Below are 23,014 nucleotides of genomic sequence, written 5' to 3' on the forward strand. Positions count from 1 at the left end.
ATGCTCTATACCATCTTCCTTCATTTTATCATTATTGGAATCTTTACTCTTCATTCCTAATTATTCAATCTCCTCTTCCTTGTATGAATTAGGAAAAGTTAAATCATCCAATTATTCTCTCTCTCTCTCTATTTGAGGTCATTTCATTTAAAAAAGTTTGAAAAACCCTAGCATCATCTATTTTTCCCTGAACTCTACCCCCTTTATTAGTTGCACTCGCTTTAGTGAGGCCAATAAATCTATAACCTTCCATAATAATATTAGCTTCTAGACTTCCTTTAGTATGCATATCTGTTTGGTTTAAAGACTCAACTTCCTTGTAAAGGTCCAAACTAGCTTTTCCAAAGTTAATTTAATTTTTTTTCTTGGGATTATTAAACAAAGAACCTAACCTATCCACATTTTTTTTGAGAGATAAATATCTCCTGAGGGGTAGGTTTTTTATGTATTATTTATTTAAATCTTGAATACCCTTCTTAGTAGAAATAGGGGTGGGAAGGTGAGGGTCTCCCTTATCTATATCCTTAGCATTAGAAGTCGAATCCTTATAAAAAATCGTGAGTTTATTTTCCCCCTTCTCCATAAAATCATCCTAAAAATAATATTAATGTTCATCTTGAGCTTCCATAACAAGTTTTGGTGGTGGGAAAAGCGAGATCGGGTGACTAGGACCTAATCCCACTTTTGCCAACACATTGAGAATATGGAAGAGCCTAGGGAGATAGATCACTTTGGCTACTTCTTGTGATAAAGAGAGATAAATATTATCTCTTAGGGTTTCTATTCCTCTTGTTGCAAATAATGAGAAAAACTAGGGTTTGATTGATCAACTAGACTAGGAGATGAAGAATAAAGCACAAATGAACTTGAAATTGAACAAAATTGCAAATCTGAAACTGAGATACTAAAAGAATAAAAGTGAGAGGATTCTATATGTGTACCTAATTCTAAAAATTGAACAAAACTGACCTGGACTAGGGTGCGATGCCACTGTCTTGTTTCTGCAGATAGGAGGCTACAACTGAGAAACTGCAAATTTGAGATCCTGAAGCTGCAACCTACTAAAAATCACTGAAAATCAGGGGGAACATGGTGCCACACCACTTTCCTAGGAAGGACCATGAGATCACGCCTCTTTCCCAAGCAGATCTGATGATTCTGGGTGATTCTTGTGCCTTTTCCTGAGTTGAAAGTACCTCTGGGTACCTGTTTCTGCACCTACAATTGAAAAGGGAAGGCCTGGGTGGCTATATGGGGTTTTTCCTTAGTCAAACCCCTATTTTGGTGATTTCTACCTCCACAAATAGCTGATAATGTATTGAAAATGTGTGTGCTAGAACCTTGTGTGTATGCAAGATCCTAAAATGAAAGTAAACAATCTAGAGCAACCCTAAAGAGTAAACCCTAAATGTTTGTAATTGACAAAGTAAATGCTCTAAATCAATTATGAAAATTGATCTAAATTATGAATGTAAATATGCAAAGTGATGTAAAGAAGCTCATACAAAGACATGAAAATAACATGAAATCATACCAATCCCCAAGGGAGAGATATTGCCACTAGATCTCCTATTACTCTTCAATGTCTTCAAGGATCCTAATTGATGATGAATGCTTGATGAAATATTGTTGAATGTTGTTGAAGACTCCACATAGGCTTCTCTTTCACTACATAGAAGGCTCCTTGTGCTCGCTCCAACATCCATTTCCTATATTTTCTGAGATGCCTTCAAATGAAGAAAGAGAGCTCTTATGTATGAAACCCTAGATCTTAATTTCGACTTAATTCCGCCTTTAGGCCGACCTAGGAATTGAATTTCCCACCAATATTTTGGGGTTAAGAATTATAATATCATAGAATTGTGCTCCCAAAATATTGGGAAAAAAGTCGAGGACTGTGGCGGGAACGCACATGGTCCAACCAACTTTTCACCAAATTTTCAGGGCCATTAGATATGATGATATTAGAGTTAATCCCAAAGTTACAACTGATTTTGAGGTGTTTTGATATGTGAAATTGGGCCTTAAAGGTTGAAATAGGACATAATTAGGGTTTATGATTAAATGATTTATTGGAGGAATAAAATAAAAAGGGGCACACTTAGGGTAAAGGGCCCACTTTTATAATGTGTGAAGTGATGAAATATGACTTTAGATTTAATTAAATTAATTAATTAAATGCTTAAAGGGAAATAATAATGCAAGATGCAAACACACTAAGGCGGGTGCTAACCTAAGTGTGAAATTGTACCACCTTAGCAAGGGTGTACAATTTACGACACTAAACAAGTATTTTCTCAAGAATAGGCACACATTTATTTTTATCATTCCCACTCTATTTTGAGGTTTTTGAAGGATTATTAGCATGGATATTGGGGGGGGTTGAATAAAGATTAAATTAATAGAGGGAATAAAGTAAACCTAGTTGGAGAGGGGGAGATTTATCTCCCTAAATGAATTTTTGAAGTGAAGACATCTTAAAGAACAAAAACAATTAATAATATTTCCATACCTAAGGTTGTCTAGGAAGGGAAAACGATAATATGAATTGCAGAAAATTTATCTTCAAGTAGAATAATTAATGAGAGGAAAACTAACTAGGGATTTTGGTGAAGGGAGCATCATTCTATCATAACCATTCTAATGTCAAATAGTTGATTCTCTCTCCAAAAATGACTATGAATTTATTTTCTTTTGACTTTTCAAACTATAGAACCTTTTTACCATTGGAATTAACATGAATTGCTTTTCTAATAATATCTTCAATGATATTATTTTCTTTGTTTTCCATCTAATTATTTGATTAGTAGTATTGGATACACTCATGTAGATTATTGTCTCTAGAGAAGGTTCTTAATTAAGCACTATAGCAAAACAAAAATTTGATAGTTGTTTACAACTCCTTCATCTTTTAGATGATGTTTTTCATGTTCCTATTGTTTTGGGACACTAATTTGGAGGCTTATTGTGTTTTAGATGATGTTTCTTATGTTCCTATTCTTTTGGGAGACCAATTCAAAAGTTTCTTAGTCCTTCACTCCTTTTTCTCTCTTTTGGAGAGAGTTTTCTCCCAGTGGGTTTTTTCCTTTTGTTTAGTTGTGAGAGATTTGTTTTCCTTTTATATTAGGTACCTAATGAAGCCTTTATTTGTTTGGACCCATTCATTGAATTTTATGTATGTAGTTATTATTTACTTCTCCCTAAGTTTCTCATAAGGGGGGCCGATATTAGTACATTTTGTATTTAGGAAACATGCTTTTTTAAGCTTAAGTTCATTTAGTGGAACTAACTTTAGCTTATTTGATCTAATTTTAGTTCCTTAATTTTAGATTAGGTTTGTCTTGATTTTCTATAAAGAATATTTTGTGTTATTTTGCATTTATTATGTAATCTTTTCTTTTAAGGAATATAGCAATTCTTTTCATGCTTCTCTCATTTGTAGACGGTGTTCTCATTTCTTGTTTGATCTTATAAACTTGTGTTGCATACTTCAATAAAGAATGCCTTATATTTTCAATATAGTTCCTAAATTTCTAAGAGGGATTTTTAGTAATCTTAACCAAATCAAGGATGACCTTAGAGTCACCTTCTATATCAATATTTTGATACCATAAATAAGAATGTGTCTTCTTTTCCTCTAGAGAGCAATGACCTCAACTTCATTGTTTGGTTTTATACCAATACACATAGAAATTAATTCAATTAAATTTCCTTGATTAGCATGAATTATATCTCTTGAGGCACCTTTAGCCAAGTTTCCCTTTGAGGCCATCAAAATTCAACTTCATTCAACTCTAACATGGACATTTTCATTTTTTATATTTTTTGACTAAAGCCTCTTGGGAATCTATATTATTAAGATACTTTTTGATGCCCTAATTTTTTCTTATTATTATTTCTTGGGCTATTAGAAGCTTTTGGGGTATTTTAGAAGCAAAATAATTCACATTTTCCTAGATAGCATGATACACTATTAAAAAAATAGTCGAATAATCTCTTCTATTATCCAAAAAGTTCTATTATTATTTTCTTTCTAAACAGTCCAAGTAACATGGAGAGGCAATTGAATCCAAAGCTCTCTTATAATATGATGTTTAATTTTTTTTTTATCATTATAGATATGCATGAAGTATTGGCATAGATGTTTTTCCTTGACACATTTCAAATTTTCTCCATCATTTCTTTTAGAGGAAATAAAATTATTTGAAATAGATGATGAATGACTCTAAACATTTTTGAAACTTATCTTCTTGTTCACATTTTCCCTTTTTCTTTTTTAGAGATCACACAAGTGTTTATTATCCTATTTGTATGTAAGATTTGAAGGTTTTAGGTGGTTAGATAATCAAAATTAATAGTCCTACTCCAAATTTCTTGTAATATATTGTAGGAGTTGTAGACTCTAGGATTACCTACAAAAACAAAGATGCCTTCCACAAGTAAGTGTTCAAGAAATGAACTTTTTTTAAATATTGAGATATGAGATATGATCAATGGGAATATTACACATGTACAATGACCTTGATTATATAGAAAAGGTAAGTGGTAGGATTAAACAAGATTTTGACATGTCTTAATCCTATGCCATGCCACAACCACTTGGAATTAATATTTAATGACATAGGTAACTAAAAGTAAATGATCTATACATGACACCATTATAAAGAACCTCTATAAAAGGAACCTTATAACCTAAGTTAAATTAACTTGTGAATAGGTCCACATTAAGTAATTAATTAAGAAAATACCTTATTAATTCTAACATCCCCCTTAAGTGCAACTTAGGGAGGACTAAAACCTATGTAAATGATCTGTAAGAAGGGTCTAGACTATAAGGTCATTTTAGGTACCCATGTATTAATGATTGACAAGAATAAAACTACTTGGGAAAGAACCACCACTCACTCCCTGCCCCCACATACGAGGGAAAAAGAGAGACTATTTAGCCCCTCAAAAATTAATAATCAAGGGTAAGTGTTTAAGGAAAAAACATGATCCAATGTCAACAAACAAATTGTCTCCCTCTCAAAAGAAACAAAACTAATTACAAATATAGGAATAATTCCCATTTAGGATAGGAATTGAAAGAGAGAAGCATGAAGAAGAATGATGATGAAGATGACACAATCCAATCAAGTAAACATCCAATCAAAGAAGAAGGTGAAAAATTAGGACCTTATAGATTCAAGTGATTTTGAACAAGATCCCAAGACAATGATGATTTGACAATTGGAGTGTAATGACTATCATCAAAAAGGATAGATAAGTCCAAAATGTGTCCTTCAACTTTGAAGACAAATATACTTATGATGAATAGGAATGGTGGAAGTCTTCATCAATGACTCTACATAGGGATTTTGTTAGTGTGAATGTGGTTATATCCTAACTAGTTCTTAGTTGGAACCTATTCACATGGTAAGTTTAGTTAGGACCTAGCTTGCATTTAAATTAGTTTTCATAGGATTATATTACGTAACTTGTTATTTAATAGTGCTCATAGGATCGTGTTAGTTATCCTAGGTGACACTCTTGAAGATAGATTATAATGAGGCAATGCCTCATTATTTAATATTTGTTTTAGGCATTTATCATTATGCATTGGGAATTTACTATTTGTATCAAGGGTAGTTGTCCCTAAATCATCACACCTTTCCCATATATACAAGGTGCTTGTACATTGCATCAAATCACATTTTTATCTCCATTTGATTAATATCATTTGTCTTGTTCATGCAAGCTCTTGTTAGAACATTCTCTTGTGGAAGACATTTTTCTTGGTTGGTTCTTCAAGTTTGTAGCTTCATAACGGGTTCATTATCATTTCAACATGGTATCAGAGTTTTGGCCAAGTAAAATCCTTCCCTTGTTAGATAATTATTATTTTGAATGGAGATTTTGTTGTAGATTGATCAAGGGTTTCAAAAGAGCTAGTTATAAATTCTTGGAGGAAGTTGATTATCTAGAATATTTTGGGCCAAATCTAACCCTTTTGTTGCATCCATAAGACTTGAAAACCTCCAAAATGCCTACAAATTGACCAAATCTTACACAGTCATCCCAGGCTATCAAAGGTTTTCTTTGTCATCCCTATCGTCGTACAAAATGAATTCAATCGTATGAATCTATATTATATGGATTGCACGAACATGTCAAAAAAATCAGTCACTCCATCAAGATTATTCGCAAAGAAAATTGCTCTATCCAGACAATCTTTTGTGAAAATTTGACATTATTGGATACTTTTTTGGCATATATTTTCTTAGTCCCCAGAGATGGTATGATTGTAGGTATTGGTATTTGAATTTTTTTTACAATTTTCTATTTTGCCTCTATCAAAGGCCAATTTCATTTTTTGCATTCATTATTAAAGTTTTTGATTTAATTCGGGGTGCCTATTTTAATATTTGGTAGCTGCATAGTTGGTATGAGGCATCATTTTTTTGGTGATTGTTATATTATTTTCAGGGAGTGCACTTTTATTAGAGGCCATAAATTTTTTTTGTGGGGTCATGCTTTGTTCTAACTTCTCCTATCATAAGTCTTGTCACTCGGTCACTAGGACTTCTTATGGCCACACTTTTTGGGAAATCCATTATCTTTCCCATCGAGGTTTGTCTTTATGCTAAGGGATTTCTATCTTCTATTGCCACCTCCACCAATGTCAGTGGTTATTCAAGACATCCACTTGCTTTGCACTCACTTTGGCCCTTGTGGGCCCCTCTAGCCACCATTTTCCTCTTTGGGCCCATGCCCCTTGTTTTACCCAAGCAAATGGGCTCCTCTGTATCATGCACTTGATCAATGATTGGCCCACAATTTAGTCCTTGGGGCTATATATTTTTTTCTTTATCCAAGCACATGGTCATATTGGTGACCATGGCCTATTCGTCTAGGGCCCTTTCTTGGCCTCACTAGATTTTTCATTGGGCTCCATATAGGATTTTTTTTTCCACTGAGCATATCTTGGGAATTCAATATTAGATTTTTTCAAACCATATATCTTTGGAAATATGGTTCTACCAACTCCACGGTGATGCAGGTTATTTTTCTTGATTTTTTTCATTCATCACTCTTTCTTGTAGCTTGAAGTCAACCCTTTATTTTGGACTCTCGAGCTCATAAATTTTTGCAACGATCTCTGATTTATATGATTCTTGTAGCATCAGAAAGGTATTGAGGAGCTCTATTATTCAACTTGTGTGCTTTTTCCAGATTCAAGCCCATGTATTATCTATTAAGTTTTTGCAATTTTTGGAATTTTCTTGATAACTTGGACATCCTACTACTTGGAGAGGTACAATTTATTGGGGGGCTTCTTTTTTAGTTTCTTATCATATATTAGAGGTTTTAGATGAGTTTCTATCATATATTTTTCTATTTTCTTTATTCGTGTGTTGTGGCTCACATGGATGATTTAGGATTTGAGGTTCTCACTCGTCATAATTATCACACATGGAGGGTGATGATGAAAATATTTCTTTATTCTAATGGATTATGGTCTACCTTGAATGAGAGACAACCTACTTTCACCATGTAGCATGAGAAATTTGCACAAAGGAAAAAATGCGATGAGGTGATGGGCTTGATTTCCATGCATGTTTCATATTGCTTGTTCTTCCATATTGAGGGGTGCACTAAACCAAGAGGGGAATGGGATAAATATAAGGATCTCTTTCGATCAACTAGTGATGTAAGAGATTTGAAATCAGAGGTAGAATTGGCATCTCTTTGTATTGATTCATTTTATACTATTGAGGATTATTTTGTTAAGTTCAAGTCTTTTGTTTCTAAATTAGGGGGTTCTTGGCCACAGATTAGTCCCAACAACCTAAAAATTAGTGGGCTTTACAACTTGATTGGATTTGTCCTTTAGAGAAATATTCATTTCAATTTTCCAACTTCCCTTTGAAATTTTAGTAATCCTAGATTGGTGCTTGGGCTCTTCATAACTAGTTCTTAAAACACCATAGTAAGAGTTTAAAATCAATTTAGTATGAGGAGGATTTTCTCTTTTACTCAAATCCATCTTGTACCTATGTGGGGAATTCCTCTTGAACTTTATTTACTTCACAAATTTTTAGATAATCTTGGGGTGGAGAAAAATCTTGTATTGGAGACAACATCCTATTATCTATTTGTGATAGAGTGAATGCCACCTCCTTTGGATACATTTCCCTTACTAGTGATGAAGGTGTAGAATTCAACATAGGTTTTTCATGTTGAATAGGTGTAGGAATACCAATATTTTTCTTTTAAATTTCCCTTAAAATGCCTTGGATTATGTTTTTATTTTCATTTTCATTAGTGTATTTCATTCTGTTTTATCTTTACCACTAGTTTTAAAGGAATGATATTTTCTCTAAGTAGTTCAATAATTGAGTTTTTTATAGCATAAAAAACTATGTACCCTCAAAATTTTACATTGTGTCTTAAATCTACCATAGAATTTACCTTTGTAGTGTAATGCCCCGCCAGGAACCCCGAAGGAAAAACCCATAACAAGGGTGAAACAATTTTTTTTTTTTTAAGTGTAAACATCATAAATGCATTTACACAACATGCATGATAACACAAGCGTAAGTCTTACACCAGAATTCCTTAAGGGTTACCAACGGAGAATTACCTTCAAGAACAAAATCCACAAAATCATAATCCACATATGCATCATTAACTCAATGATCACAAGAAGCCATAAGCAAATAAGGATTCATCAAAGAAAGATTGAAAGGATACAATATAATTTCCACTTCAATAAGCATTTACTAATATCATCAAGGAAACTGATAAAAACATCCCAACAAAGGATTACATTGCTCTTCCAATACATAGCTTCTCAATAAACATATAATGAGAGATCTCATCCAATTACAAGGTTACATAAGATCAATATTACAATGATACAATGACCACAAGGGTCTCCAAATACCAATAATCTCCAAAACATGAGATGAAGCATGAGCCACGAACCATAGGAACACCTGCGAAGCCAATCCTCGCATGAAGGTACAAATCTGAACATCTGATGGGAAGTGTCACTACCACCCGACCATGTAATTCCCAAATGGAATCACCCCACCGTGCTAGGAGATAGCTGAGGACCCTCAAACAAGCATAAACATGACATGGTCGACAAAACAATATGACTCCATGACAGCACATAAAGACTCCACAAGAATCTAGGTGACTCAACATCACAAAGACACAAATGAACCAAATGAGAGAGTGTCATCGCATAGCTTAAGATGGATACCATGGTACAACCTCCACAGGTCCCGACTCACTATCCTGGTAACCTCTCCCGAACCTCCAGTTCCAACTAAGTCTCATGGGGAACCTACCAACCTTTCGTGAAGACAAGGTGGTTGGTTTGCCATTCCAGGCCTTCTCGCAACATTATGAGCCCTGTACTAGCACTCACCTATGCACGAGGTACAATTATCTTTATTAATGTTATGATACTACCCACCTAATCAATTCATTAGATTACCAATTATTATCTAACTTTCACTGGGTCGTAATGCCTACCACTTTGGGTGCAACCCCCAAGCGAAAGCCACTCTCTCAAAGGACACTACACAAGCATTGTCACTCCCCGAGGACCCTATGGCAAAGTAGACAACCATAACACCACTATCAGAAACAAGTGGTCAAACAAGGACATACTGACTCTTGGCTAACCATAAGGCAAAGACACTACATGGTTAAGACAATGAAGTCAACATATATCTCTTGGTCAAAGGAACCAAATACGCCTCCACAGGATGACTGAACCATAGACCAAAGCAACACATAATACACTTGCAACATCATTGATTGAAAAGAAATGAAATAAGGCATTCTTTCAACAGTCACATTATTCAATTTCCAATTCAATATTCCATCAGGAATGAAATCCACATTAAACATTCAACCGATTATAACATGAATTCCAAACAGGCTTTTAAATCATTTTTAGATTATATCCAAATCTACCAATTGGAATCTCTAATTCATGCCTTGATTTCCATTGATCAATTTATTAACCACATAATAAAAATCACATGAAACATCACCATTTATGCTTAACATAAACACCCACATCCACATGTTCACTTAATAAAATTAAATAAATTTATAACACATACTGGTTTGCACTAGTAAGGCACAGGGTCAAGTGGTGGCAAAAGACAACTCGTAGTAGTGTTGCTGCCGTGGCAACATACACTACCTACCGGTAGTGCCGCTACCACTAGTAACAACCCTACTGATCGGTAGTGCCGCTACCACTGGTAATAGCCCTATCGATCAGTAGTGTCGCTACTGCTGGTAATGGCCACTACCGATTGGTAGCACTGCTACCAATCGGTAGCGGTACTGCTGACCGGTAGTTCTGCTACCGCTGGTAGCAGCCGCTACCAACCGGTAGCAGTCCTACCGATCGGTAGTGCTGCTACCAACTGGTGGCAGTCCTATCGACCGATAGCACTGATACTGCATAGCGGTGCTGCCGACCGGTAGACACTACCGACTCACATGATGAGACAAACCCATCACGGGAGCAGTAAAGTCTACGAACAAACCAAAAACACTTGCCTCCAAAGCATTCTAAAACCAAAAGATCACAAAATCAATAACCAGAAATAAAATTCCATTTTCATAATTATTTCATGAGCACACACAATCAGTGCCAATTTCCAAAATCTCTAGGAAAAGTTACCAGCAAGGTAAATGGTGAAATAAACATACTGGAAAGAATGATTGGCAAATTCTTGATAGTAAGAAGCAAGGATGCAACCAACAAACCCAATCTAAAATTATTTCTTTCCAAAGAAGAGGTAAATCAAGAAGTTGTTTGCAATGAACAAATAACACACAACAAAGAAGAAATGAGACATTCCTTTCATGAATGCACCCTTATGCTAATCGCATCATAAAATCAACTCTATCAAACAATCTTTCTTCCATTTCAACATTCCAAAAGAATCTACATGCAGATTTCATTTTTCAATCACACAGGAAGAAAACTGAAATATACAAAATCAAATTAAAACATCAAAATAGATTATCTAAGCTAAAGAAAGGGCAAGCAAGAAAATGAAGGAACACCAGTCTTACAACCAGGTCGAATTTCCAGCTCCTCCAGGAGTTTTTTTTTTCAGAATTCTTTACTTCTCTCCAAAAATTCTTCTTCTTCTACTACCGTGAATCCCCAGAATGGATGCCCAAAAATATCTTTTAACCTATGCTTCTAGGTTAAAGTTATTTCATCCAATCAGATTTAAATATTTTAAAACTAAAAAGGCAATCAAATTTATTTCTTTCCCAAAAATAATAATTCTTTCCAATGATTAAATTAAAAAAGGCCAAATGGAAAAATACAAAGGAAAGATTTTATTTATTTCTTTTTCCATAAATACGTCCTTCAACATAAGCATTTAACCTTTTTAAATGGCTAGGCAATTTATTTATTTCACAAAATATCAATGCCACATTACACAATATATTAAGCCATTTAACCATTTAATCTAGCAATCATTAATTTAAATAAATCAATAATAGCAAAGCATATTAATCAACTAATTACGCCAACACAAGATAGCATCATCCATTTAAATTAAATAACTATTTAAATAAACAGAAACACGCAAAACCAATAAAGATGAAATGACGACTCCCAAATGACCAAACCAAGACACCATGACTCGCATAACAACCAAATGGGGAAACACAATCGAGTGACAACACTCACACGAGTGTAACTGCGGTCAAGCTAGGGTACAACAACTATCTCCTCCACTCCCATCGGATATATAAGGCATGCTCAGACCTGCGAAACTAGGTGGAGTCAATACCCCGTACCTACCCGATACTAGTACCTGCAATGTCCTGCACCAAAGAACCACACGTGCATATAGACCAATATATATACATATACAGACACGACACACACACACACTGATGAAGGAGAATCGTGATGTTTCCTATCTCAATGGAGTGAGTGAAGGAAAATCAACCCCTCGCATCCCAATACACTTGAAAACACACAACAAATAAATAACGCATCGCAATATAAGGGAAAAGTGTCAGTCCATGATAAAGATCCATAAAATAACATTATTCATAAGCATTGAGACACTGCATAAAATCATACACCATAAATCTAGATAAAGCATGAAATAACATCGCATAATATCTGAATCAAAATACAATAATGTTCCACAGAATAGTCACTGAAGTAACTCAAAACATACAAAAGAGGCTGATCGAGGAGCAGTTCTAGATGTAGCCTATTTTAGGTCCATTTGAGCCCAAACCTTGGCTCTTTTCCCCTACCAACATTTCCTTGGGTTTTGGATCATAGTATTTTTCTCACATTTTTTCTAGGAATGCATGTCAAATTCTAAAGAATTTTGTAGGTAGAAACCTTCACATGAAATTGAATTTGTGAAAAAAGAGTGTATGTACCAAACTTTATGGTTGGTAGAGATAAACTATGAATACTATAAACCATGTTAGGATCAATTTTTATGTCTTCTTTAGATTCTATGTGGCCTAAAAAAATTCCTTCAACTTCTAAAAAAATAGATTTATTTGGATTCAAGGAAATATAATGAGATATATACCCCTCAACTATTATCTACAAATGTTAGAAATGATCACCATAACTTTTTGAAAAGATTATAATATCATAAAAGTACACTATAATGATAGTATTTTCCAAGTCACTTGATGCATCATAGAAGGAGAGCCTAAAGATTGACTAGATGTCAATCTTGCAATAATTATGAACTTGGGACATCCTGATTTTTTTTCTCGAAATCACTTATTTTTTTAAAAATAAAATGATTTAAGCCTTGAGAAGTTCCATTTGAAGGATTTAAATTGAAGAGGATTAGATCAAACCCTCTTAGACGAAACGCCCTTGGATACAACCCCTTTAGTCTTAAATCATACATGCAATGATGTCTCCTCAACACTTAAGAAAACATTGTCAAAAATCCATTTTTATTTTATCTTTTCGAGTCTCAAATGAATTCATTTAGAAGTTACATTTTTTAAGTATGTAGCCCTTATTATAAGTTTTCTAAAAAGTATAAATTTGAATATATTTAATTTCATTAATACATTTTTTTTTATTTCATGTGAATGTAGTTTTTCATTGAACATTAAGGTATTTGTTTCACATGTGTGGAAAAATAGAAACTTAAGAAAAATGTTTAAAAATGTCTTTTTCCTAGGTATTGATATCCCCATTACAACAAAAAAGTAGAAATTAATTCAAATGCATTCAAAAAAGTTATGGATGACAACACACACCTGTATCCACATAATAATAACCCTAACTTAAAAAAATAACTAAAAAAAATATTTGCAACACAAAATTATAAAAAAAAATCCATGTACTAGATACTGGTGTGACATATCTATATTTTAAAAATTAAAATTTAATCCCTTCTATAAAAAATGTTATGCACAAGGACATAAACACCACTTTTGAAGAATGCCATTTTCAATAATAAAAAATAAGTTATTAAAAGTTATGTAAAAAGATTCACAATTTATTTCTAATTAAAAAAAACCATATATTTAAAATCGATAAATTTTTTTTCACAAATGAATAGCTTTATTCATTTTAAAATTCTTAATGAATTAGCTACTAAAGTGTTAGAAAGTGAAGATTTGGTGCAAAATACTAATTTCACTTTGCTGATTTGACCAAAAAGTGGGAACCATTATTGTGAAATTTAATTAGAGTTGAAACAACAATATATATTGAGAATAACAAAGAAAATTATCATTGATTTACTATTATAAAATGATTAGAAACAACTCATTGCCCTCTCACATTAAGATTATGAATAAAGACTATATCATAGGTCACCACATGCTTATTACAAGATTGCATGCAAATATATGACAACTATTATCACTCTACTACTATATTAATATCACAAATGAACTTGCTAATTACTATCCTCTTAATTATTCTATTAATTTTGGATGGATTCCAAGGATGTTTATATATTATCTCCAATATTTAGGAATGATCCATGTCAGTCATAAGATGTTTTGAATCTTGATGTCTAGTATAACATATAATTTGGACAAAACCCATTGGTGAAGGTTTGGGTGTTGAAGAAACTTGATTTAATTTTATTCAAAGGTCCCTGTGGTTTTGTATTTCCTTGAGATATATTGGGTTAAATTTCTCAAGGCATGGAAAGTTTATGTACACCTCACTTGATGAATTGAGTGTTTACTATCTTAAGTTGTGATCTTTTGACAATGACAACTTTTTACAATCAACTCTAAAATTTTTCAGATATAATGCATATAAGCTTATGTTAAACTTTGATTCTCTTTCATCATCACCAAATGCAAAATTTGATTTCTCTTTCAAAGTAGTAGTTGTTTTAGTGAGACCAAATGAGATTTATATGATTTTCTTGCATATTAAGCCTATGTTGCTTTTTTTTAAAATGGAAATTCTCACCATACATTTTTCATTTGTATAGAAACTTTTGTTCTTCATAATATTCCCTAGGTGTCATGTTGCTTCTATATGAGGTGTCAAACAACCTAAACTCACAAGTTCAAAAGATACCATGGTTGTTCCATACGAATACTAACTTTTCTACAAATTTACTATCTATTATTTATAATTTTCTGGCAAAAAATATTTAATGAAAGTAAAATACAATTTTTTTATAAAATATCAATGACTTTGTCTAACTTTTATGTCTACTCCTTGTAGGAGGAAGATTCAACATTTGCGTCTGCTGCTACTGCAGCTTTGGATAGCTCTTTTACTTGGAAGGTATTAATCATTTTCTAGAATAATAAAAATTCCTCTCTACTCATATATTTGTTCTTTTTCTATATAAAATGTTCATTTAAATACCTTTCTAATCTTACAACTACCAAATAAATGTGAAAATTGATTTGCACTTCTAATTTTGATATGCTTCAAATTTTGAAATTTTAATTATTTTTTATTATTTAAAAAAATTACAATTACAATTTAATTTTTTTTTATTTTATTTTTAATATAAATACTTACAACATTTAGCTATAATTTTTTGACACTTAGAAAAGGTTTAATTATCTACTACAAACCAAATATGCGACTTTCTCCAACTTCTATCTAAATTATGATTAAACTTTAGAGAAAACAAACTACATTATTTTTAAATAATTTTTATTCTTCATTCTTTAAATTTCTCTTTTGTTCATGATATGAAAATGTAGTAACATCTTTATTTAAATGTACCTTTAACATGCAGTATTATTCTTAAGCACAAGTGTTTTTATTTTCAATGCCTATTAGTGTTTTGATTTTCTTTTGGAAGAGGAATTAATCATATTAGTGTGTGAGGTAAAACTTATCTTTAAATAATTTGGGGAAGCTCTTTGAAATCTAAACTAACCCAGACATTAGACTATAGGTAAATATACAAAGAATAACACCATGCACAATAACTTTTGGAGACTTTTATAAGGAAAAAATTGTCCTAGAGTATGTGAACAAGACTAATATAAGATTTTATTTTAATTTTTTTTTAAATATATCAAATTGTAATGGTGAGAAGTAGAGCTCACATGTTTATGAATGCAAACTAGGAATAAAACGTACTTCCAAGAATTACATTTAAGGAGAAGGATGAATTCAATTGGTTCAATGTCATAAACTTTTGAAAAGCACTAAGCATAAGATGGATTCAGTTCTCCTTGATTTAGTTGAAAATGAACTATGAAAATAATGTAAATTGAATGTAATATCTAGGGTTAAAGATGTAAAATTGACAATAATCAACATGCACAAATAGTTTCAGATCATATATCTAGACAAAAGGTATAGATCTGTACATAGGAAACAAACAAGAACTTGTGTATGAAATTTGGTCTTAGAAATGTAGGACAATGGTGCTTGGGCACCACTATTTAGAAGTGTTGAATGTAGACAACAAATATATTTTTGGGATCACGATTTTGTTTTAAGTGTTTCTCTAAAGTTTCATCAGAAAAGAGTTAGACAATTGTGTGCAAGTGACCTTGTCCTTTCTTTTACACCTTTGCAAAAGCTAATTCTGTACATCTCTATTTTCTCTTTTGAAATTCGTATCTGTTGTCTCCTGAATCTGTTACCTACACATAGTAGAGGGAAAATTGATTTTGGCTTGATAGGGGTTTTCCTAGGTCAAACTCTAGGTTTGGAATTAACCCTATAATTGAATTAAAATTAAGTTGGAAAACGTGCCTTGAAAGGGCATAGGCTAGATCTAAAATTGAAATGTTGACTTGGAATGTTATATACCATCATGAGTCTCATTCGTGTTGTAGTCTTCATGAAAAGGTTGATGTTGTTATGTAGGAATGAATAGATGTCTTCATAAGAACCTAATCATGGATGCCATCTTGAATGCTTAAAATCTAAATACTCAACCTCTCCTTTGTTGCCTTGATGATGCTTGATTTCTTTCTTACTTGAGTTTGAATAAAGAGTAAATTTATTTAACAAGAGATGTATCAAATGAGGGATTAGGGCTTGTTTTTATATCTCACCTCATGAAATGTGTTTGAGATTATGAAGCATGCTGATACAGAAAAGGAAATCATGCCTACATTATTCAACCGTTGAAGGGTCCAAAATTGCCCCCTTTTGGCCTGGACAAGAGTGTTTGGGTGCCACTATCTAGAGGATTATTTTAGCACAAAAGGCCTTAATGCTAAAGTGGGGTCTAAGTGATTATGGAATTGTATAGGGATATAATTTATGATGCTGAACAAATGAAGAAAAAATTAAATAGAAACAATTAATACATTTCCACTACATTAAATGAGAAATTAATAAGCTTGTGTGCATGAAAATTGAATGAATAATTATTTTTGATATACAAACCATTGATGATTTTAAGAATTTAACAATTTAGCAAGATACAAAACTATAAGTAGGATGAATAACAACACCAATACAAATACTAATAATATTCTTTAATTTCATTCTAATTAATATAATCAAAACACTCTAGTCATATAGATAACTCAAATTCAATAATTAAATGATAATTTTACAACATAAGCATAGCCATTGTTTGAAGACATGCATGGAATCATTGTGACTAACCATAATATGTTAGTCCATTTTGAAAATAAATCAAGTGTAAAATACTTGCACATCAAGTCTTGATTGAGTTTTTCATAAAATCATATATGTATCTTCTTAAGTTTCCATTTTAGACTCTCCTGCAAGAAAAAAATAAAAAACACCAAATATTAGTTTTCACTCAAAATTTCATTATATTTCGTTGATTTTTATTGAGTATTTACCAAGTCCCACCTCTAAATCAGAATGTTTGAATGCCAAGTCTAATGTTTCCAACAATGAGTGTAACATCCACTATCATGTGAAAATATTTTTCTCAAAACACTTATTATAAGTTTACAAGGCCCAATCTTTAGGATTTCAAGATAATAATAATTAAAGTACCAAAAAAAATGTATTTAAAGCTAACCTCTTAAAATTTAAAAATAAATCACTTTCAAACTAAAGCTAATCTAAATAAAGTTTATATAGTAAAAGCTATCTTTATAAAAGTATGCAAACAAAATATATCCTTTGTTCTCTAAATATATGATTATCTAAAATAACAAACATCCTTCAATGTTTCATCTCGATAAGGTATAGTGTTGAAAGTAATGGAAGGTGACATTATTTAGGAAGTGGATAACATCCTCTTGCACAAAAATATCCCGCTAGGTAAGATAATGTTTAGGAGAGGATAGAGCACCTTTATTCATCACTGCTTTAGGATGAAGGTTTTCAAATAGGATATGATCCTCTTGCACCAAAGCATCCACATGGGGAGGAAAAAATTTGGGAGAGGGACAAGAATCCACATCATCATCATTTATAGAAGGCACATACTGTTGGTTCCAAAACCAATAATCCCCGAGTCCTAGAGGAATTGTCACTAACTCGTCGACAAACTCGGGGAAGGATTTGGCCAACTTGACAAGACTCAGTCACAAGATTGAGAAATCCTACACTTTTGGCTCTGTGAGACCAAGGTGGGTGAACCTATGTGATAGCCTACAACATTTAGCTTTAGTGAACTCTTGACATCACATGAAAACAACAGATCATCCCAATGAAAAAGTACTAAGGAAGATGGTTGAACTCCTGGTTATGGCTCTAACCTTAGTTTCAGCATCTATGCATCTCATTGAGGGGTTTTCTACATCAACCTACTCCTAATGCTAAAAGGAAATGCAAAAAGTAAAAAGATTTATTATGAAACGGGTCCTGAAAATTGTAAACAACCCCATGATCAGTTCCTTGTATGGGCAACAAAGTATACCCTCAGTACGCAACCTTACACCTCAATAGCTTGATTTGCAACCACATAAATCTTAGCATCAATGCCTGACATCAACACCATTTAGCTTGGTTCTTCCTATAGTCATACTTAAAACCCTACATACAAGAGATAATATCCATTATCCTATTCAAGCACTTTAGTCTCTTTCTTAAAGAGAAGCAGAAAATAGAATAAACACCAGGCTCGCTGGGATAAAACTCACAATCCTTGATTGTCTATTTCATAAACAATAGTGTTACATATAGGAGACAATAGTATGAGAAACCTGTATTCTTTACTTGCATAAAATGATTACAAGCACTAAAGTGCAAAGCATACACAAACTGAAAATAACTCTAACTGTCATAAAAGTCTATGCATTGTACATAGAAGCCATGCTTCGAGAATGAGGAATAAATTAAATTCAGAATCCCAATAACTTAGAAGAGAAAAGAAAGATATACTTCAGAAAGAAGACTTAGAATAAAACCCTAAAGGCATCTTGAGAAAGTGACTTGTCTTCTCTCTCTTGAAATATGCACTTCAAATCAGCTCCTCCTCTTCCTTCAAAATTTTCCAAAAATGTGCACTTGCATACCCTACTGGAAAATCTGTCAATATCTGTCAAAATATACAAAATGCCATGCTTAGGCACATGTTAATTCACTTTCTGCACCTTTGCCCAATATTACCACATTTAGTCACTGCCCACTTCTGACTTAAAAAGGGTTCCTTTCCCCCCTTTGGATAAAGTTATTCTTTATTTTCTGCTCACTGAGTGAGAACATCTCACTTTATGACCACACCATTTCCAAATTATTAACTGAAAAATGCTCCTTTCAAAGGAATATCCATTATGAATAATAATGCCCCTCTTTGTTCTCTTGATAGACAACCATCATTTGAGAAAAATACACCTATAATATTCTCATTTTTCTCTGCAACAAAATGTAATATTTCCACTTGCTATAGAGGTTTCACCCCTGGTAAAACATTTTACCCCTCATAGTTGTTTATATTTCTTGACACTGTTACCCTAAAAATCATGATTTCGCCCTTTTATTTCAATATCCATGTATATATTGATCTCCCTTTTTAAGTTCATAATTATCAATTAGCGCTGGGCTTTCAATCTGGCATTTTTCTCTTAATTCAAGAACCACCGCAAGCATAACAATGATGGTACCACCTTAAATCATAAACATAGCGTTGTTGTAACAATGTCATTTTTCAATTTTATGTTGTTTTTCTTTAGACTTAGCATTCAATTTTTCAATTTTATTAAACCCATTTTCAATCTCTATCAATTGTTGTAATCAAACCCAACTCCTTCTTGGTGATGTCCATCTAGTTTTCGTTAATAGGGGCCACATTTTTTAGCAAATCTGAATATTCATTTGCAATCTTTGTACAAAATAATCGGCGTTCTTTATGCTTTTTGGCATTCTTCATGGTGGATTAGGAGGATTCCATGACATACTTCCTAGAATGGATTCCTTGTCTGAGCAAGCGACGTTCACATTCACATTGCGCCCCATTGTGGTATGCATTCTCAACAATATTTATCTTACCTATCTTTGTACATCACTTTGTCACTGTTGAAAAGAAGTGTTTAGAATGATACACTCGACAGTGTTCGCCTAATCGGGCTTGCAACATAGAACCCATTCCACAATATGCCCAAATCCCACTTACGCTTTGTCCTAAATACCCACATGACTTTTCAACCTTCACATTATCAAGCCATGCATAGAACATCCTTCATCATTGAGCCTTCACACTATGAAGCAATGCCACCATTTTCAATCGCTCCTCTCTCTGCATCTTCCATATCTCATATCAACTCCATCGATCTTCGCCATACATACTCCGCAATGGACATCAATACAACCACATCGCTTCCCCTTTTTGGTAAGATTGGGACTTTGCTGAACCCCCTCTCTCACATGTTTGACCTCTACTATCTGCCACACCCCATGGCACTGGAACAAAAAACGAACCCTCAACAGGATCCATTTCATTTTACGCATCTTCTAAAGTTGCCCCATATCATATGAGAACCACTTATTTGTACTTCAAATGAGGCTCTGCAACAACGTCGATCTCCAACCTGCTTCACACACATATCTGGTAAGTGTCGTCGTACTCACCTCATTCTACATATGTTTCCTACATTAGTCCCTCCTTTAACCACGCGAGCCCCTTGAGTTACAGTGCTAAGCAATGGCGAATCCCTAAAAAAATTTCCCTTCGTGCAAATGCATCTTGCCCTAATTTCTTCTTTTCCTGGGCATTTACTTTGTGTTTGACCCGCATTGCCTTTGGGTGCCCACTTCATGACCTGCGGGACAACAATGCTTTATGCTTGTCTATTTTCTTATCCCGCGGATGTTCTTTGACTCCTGTTGGAGCCTACGGGATAACACATTTTTCTTTTGACCCAACTCCACTTCTTATCCCGCACTAGATTTTCTGCCCCCAAATTCCACGCGGGATAAGGTTTTATCCTTTCCCATTCGCATTTTAACTTACCTCGCGACCATTTTCATTTCCCCTCAAAACTATGCAGGATAACATTTGGTTTTAACCCGCCTCCCTTGCTTATCCCGCAGGTCAAATATGTGCTCCATAAGATGGAGATTTTCCTTCCTCATGCCAAACAATTATCTCGCGCATCACCTGGTCACATATAAAATGCCTTGATAAGGTCCCTGATTTGTTTTAAACTGGCAACGCCCACAAAAAGAGGGACCCATTGTGAAAGGAGGGATAACTTATTTGATCCTCTCAATGAAGTTTTATAATAAATGAATGACTTTATCCTCCCACTCTCCCTTTGATTTAAATTAGGCCCATGAAGGATTTGCTGAATGACTATCTCATCTCTTTTAAATCATCTAAAATGATTAAAAACATTTCTTCTTCCCAAAATTGGTTACTTGGGTAGGTAAAATAATTTACCGATCTTTATTTTGCCCCTCAAAACAATAATGAACATTATTGCAATATTATTTAAAAGAAATGATTTAAATAATATATTTTCCCTTCAATGGATTTTAACTGATCTAGTCTGGCCCCAAAGTGGGCCTGATTAATTTTTTTTTTCGTTCTTAAACAACTGAACTTCTCAATACGCTTTGTTTTACTGACTGAATGTCTCTAGGATCCAAGAAACAGAATCCAGAATATTTAAATTTGACATTTATGTAACCCTAGATTTTGCCCAAAACACTCGAGGAGCTCCCAGAACAGGCCTAAAATTGACCAAATCACTTGACCAAGACTTGCAAGCTGACACGCTGATAGACTGCAATACTGAGAATCTAGGGCATTTGACGGATCATCAAAATGACATCTGAGGCAAACGATATTAACTTTCAAAGTTGCCTACTTAGGCCTGTTTGAAACTGAAACTGCTGAGTCAATTTGAGTAGCCTCTGAAACTTGATTTGAAAAAATATCAAATTACCACTTAGGGAGCTGCCACTTGGCACACTAGTAGATGAATATACCATGAATAGGTGTGCAAGAGGGTTTGACCTAATTAGGTCACATGTCAAAATTATTAACCCTCAAAGTTGGCTTCTCTGATTGACTGAACTGCTGACACTGGGAAACCCTGAAATTTTTTCATTTGGAATGGGCTTCAAAAAGTGGACAAACGAAGAGTTGGGGGGCTAAAATCTTGGAATCTGGTAGATAATTTTATAGAGAATCATGGGGTACAACTGATTTAAAGTGTAGGTCAACTGAGCATGAAATATGAATTTTCAAAATGGCCCTCAAATTTCTGTTTGACAATGTTCAGTGGCAAAACTGAACTTTTTGCAAATGGAATCAACTTGGGAAACTTGTCAAACAGATTCATGGGGCTAAGCCACTTGGCATAGGGATTAAAAAAATATCAGGGAATCATGGATAACTCTCTATTTAGCTTGATGATCAATTGACAAAAAGATACAAGGCCTCAAACAGGGCTACTCAGAAAAATGCAAACAGGTAGAAAATGCAGACCTAACCTCAGGACCTCCGAAGGAGACTTCACAAATGCATCATAACTGATCTAGGGAGGCTGAAAATAAGCATATGGAATTTCTATAAGGTATATAACCATCCCCCAAAGGGATTTCTCTTGACAATTCACCGATGCAAAAATATGAGCTCACAAAAACAACTACTCAAGCTTGCTCGACAAGGCGATTCTAAATGCAACCTACAAAATTTTGAGCTTGGGTCTTCAAAATTAGACAAATTTTTAAAGTCCCAACACGTACCAAAGGTACACCATACAACATCTATTAAAGCTTTTAGGAAAGAAAAGCATGTTAAAAATATTTTTTTAAATTTCATTATGCAATAAATTAAAGTGTAATTAGAAAAATTCAAGTAATGATAATGAAATATGTAACTAATTAACAAATTGATAAAATGCAAGAATGCCTAGAAGTAAAAAAAATGTGTGATTGTATGATATGTCGGATTCACCAAAAATGACATGTAGGAAAAGTGATCCTAGACTAAACAATATATTTACCTAGGATCAAGGTCTTTTCCATCATGTAATTGAGAATATAAAAAAGAACATAAGGCTTGTATCTACAAGGGAGAGCCTAAGATGTTAAGTGTTTAGTCTTCTTTAGGATTGTGAAGTGTGTGCAAATGAACTATGCTAATAA

At 33.5% G+C, this 23,014-nt stretch overlaps 1 protein-coding gene across 1 annotated transcript in view; it reads left to right on the plus strand.

Annotated features, from left to right (window-relative positions):
- LOC131074963 (peroxisomal (S)-2-hydroxyacid oxidase GLO4-like) overlaps positions 1–23,014 on the plus strand; it is a 41,831-nt gene that overhangs the window by 12,001 nt on the left and 6,816 nt on the right. The window contains exon 7 of the mRNA XM_059216528.1: positions 14,735–14,797. Coding sequence (XP_059072511.1) covers positions 14,735–14,797 — 63 coding nt within the window. The remainder of the gene's footprint in view (positions 1–14,734; positions 14,798–23,014) is intronic.

Source organism: Cryptomeria japonica, chromosome 2 (genome assembly GCF_030272615.1).
Source record: "Cryptomeria japonica chromosome 2, Sugi_1.0, whole genome shotgun sequence".
NCBI classification, from domain to species: domain Eukaryota; kingdom Viridiplantae; phylum Streptophyta; class Pinopsida; order Cupressales; family Cupressaceae; genus Cryptomeria; species Cryptomeria japonica.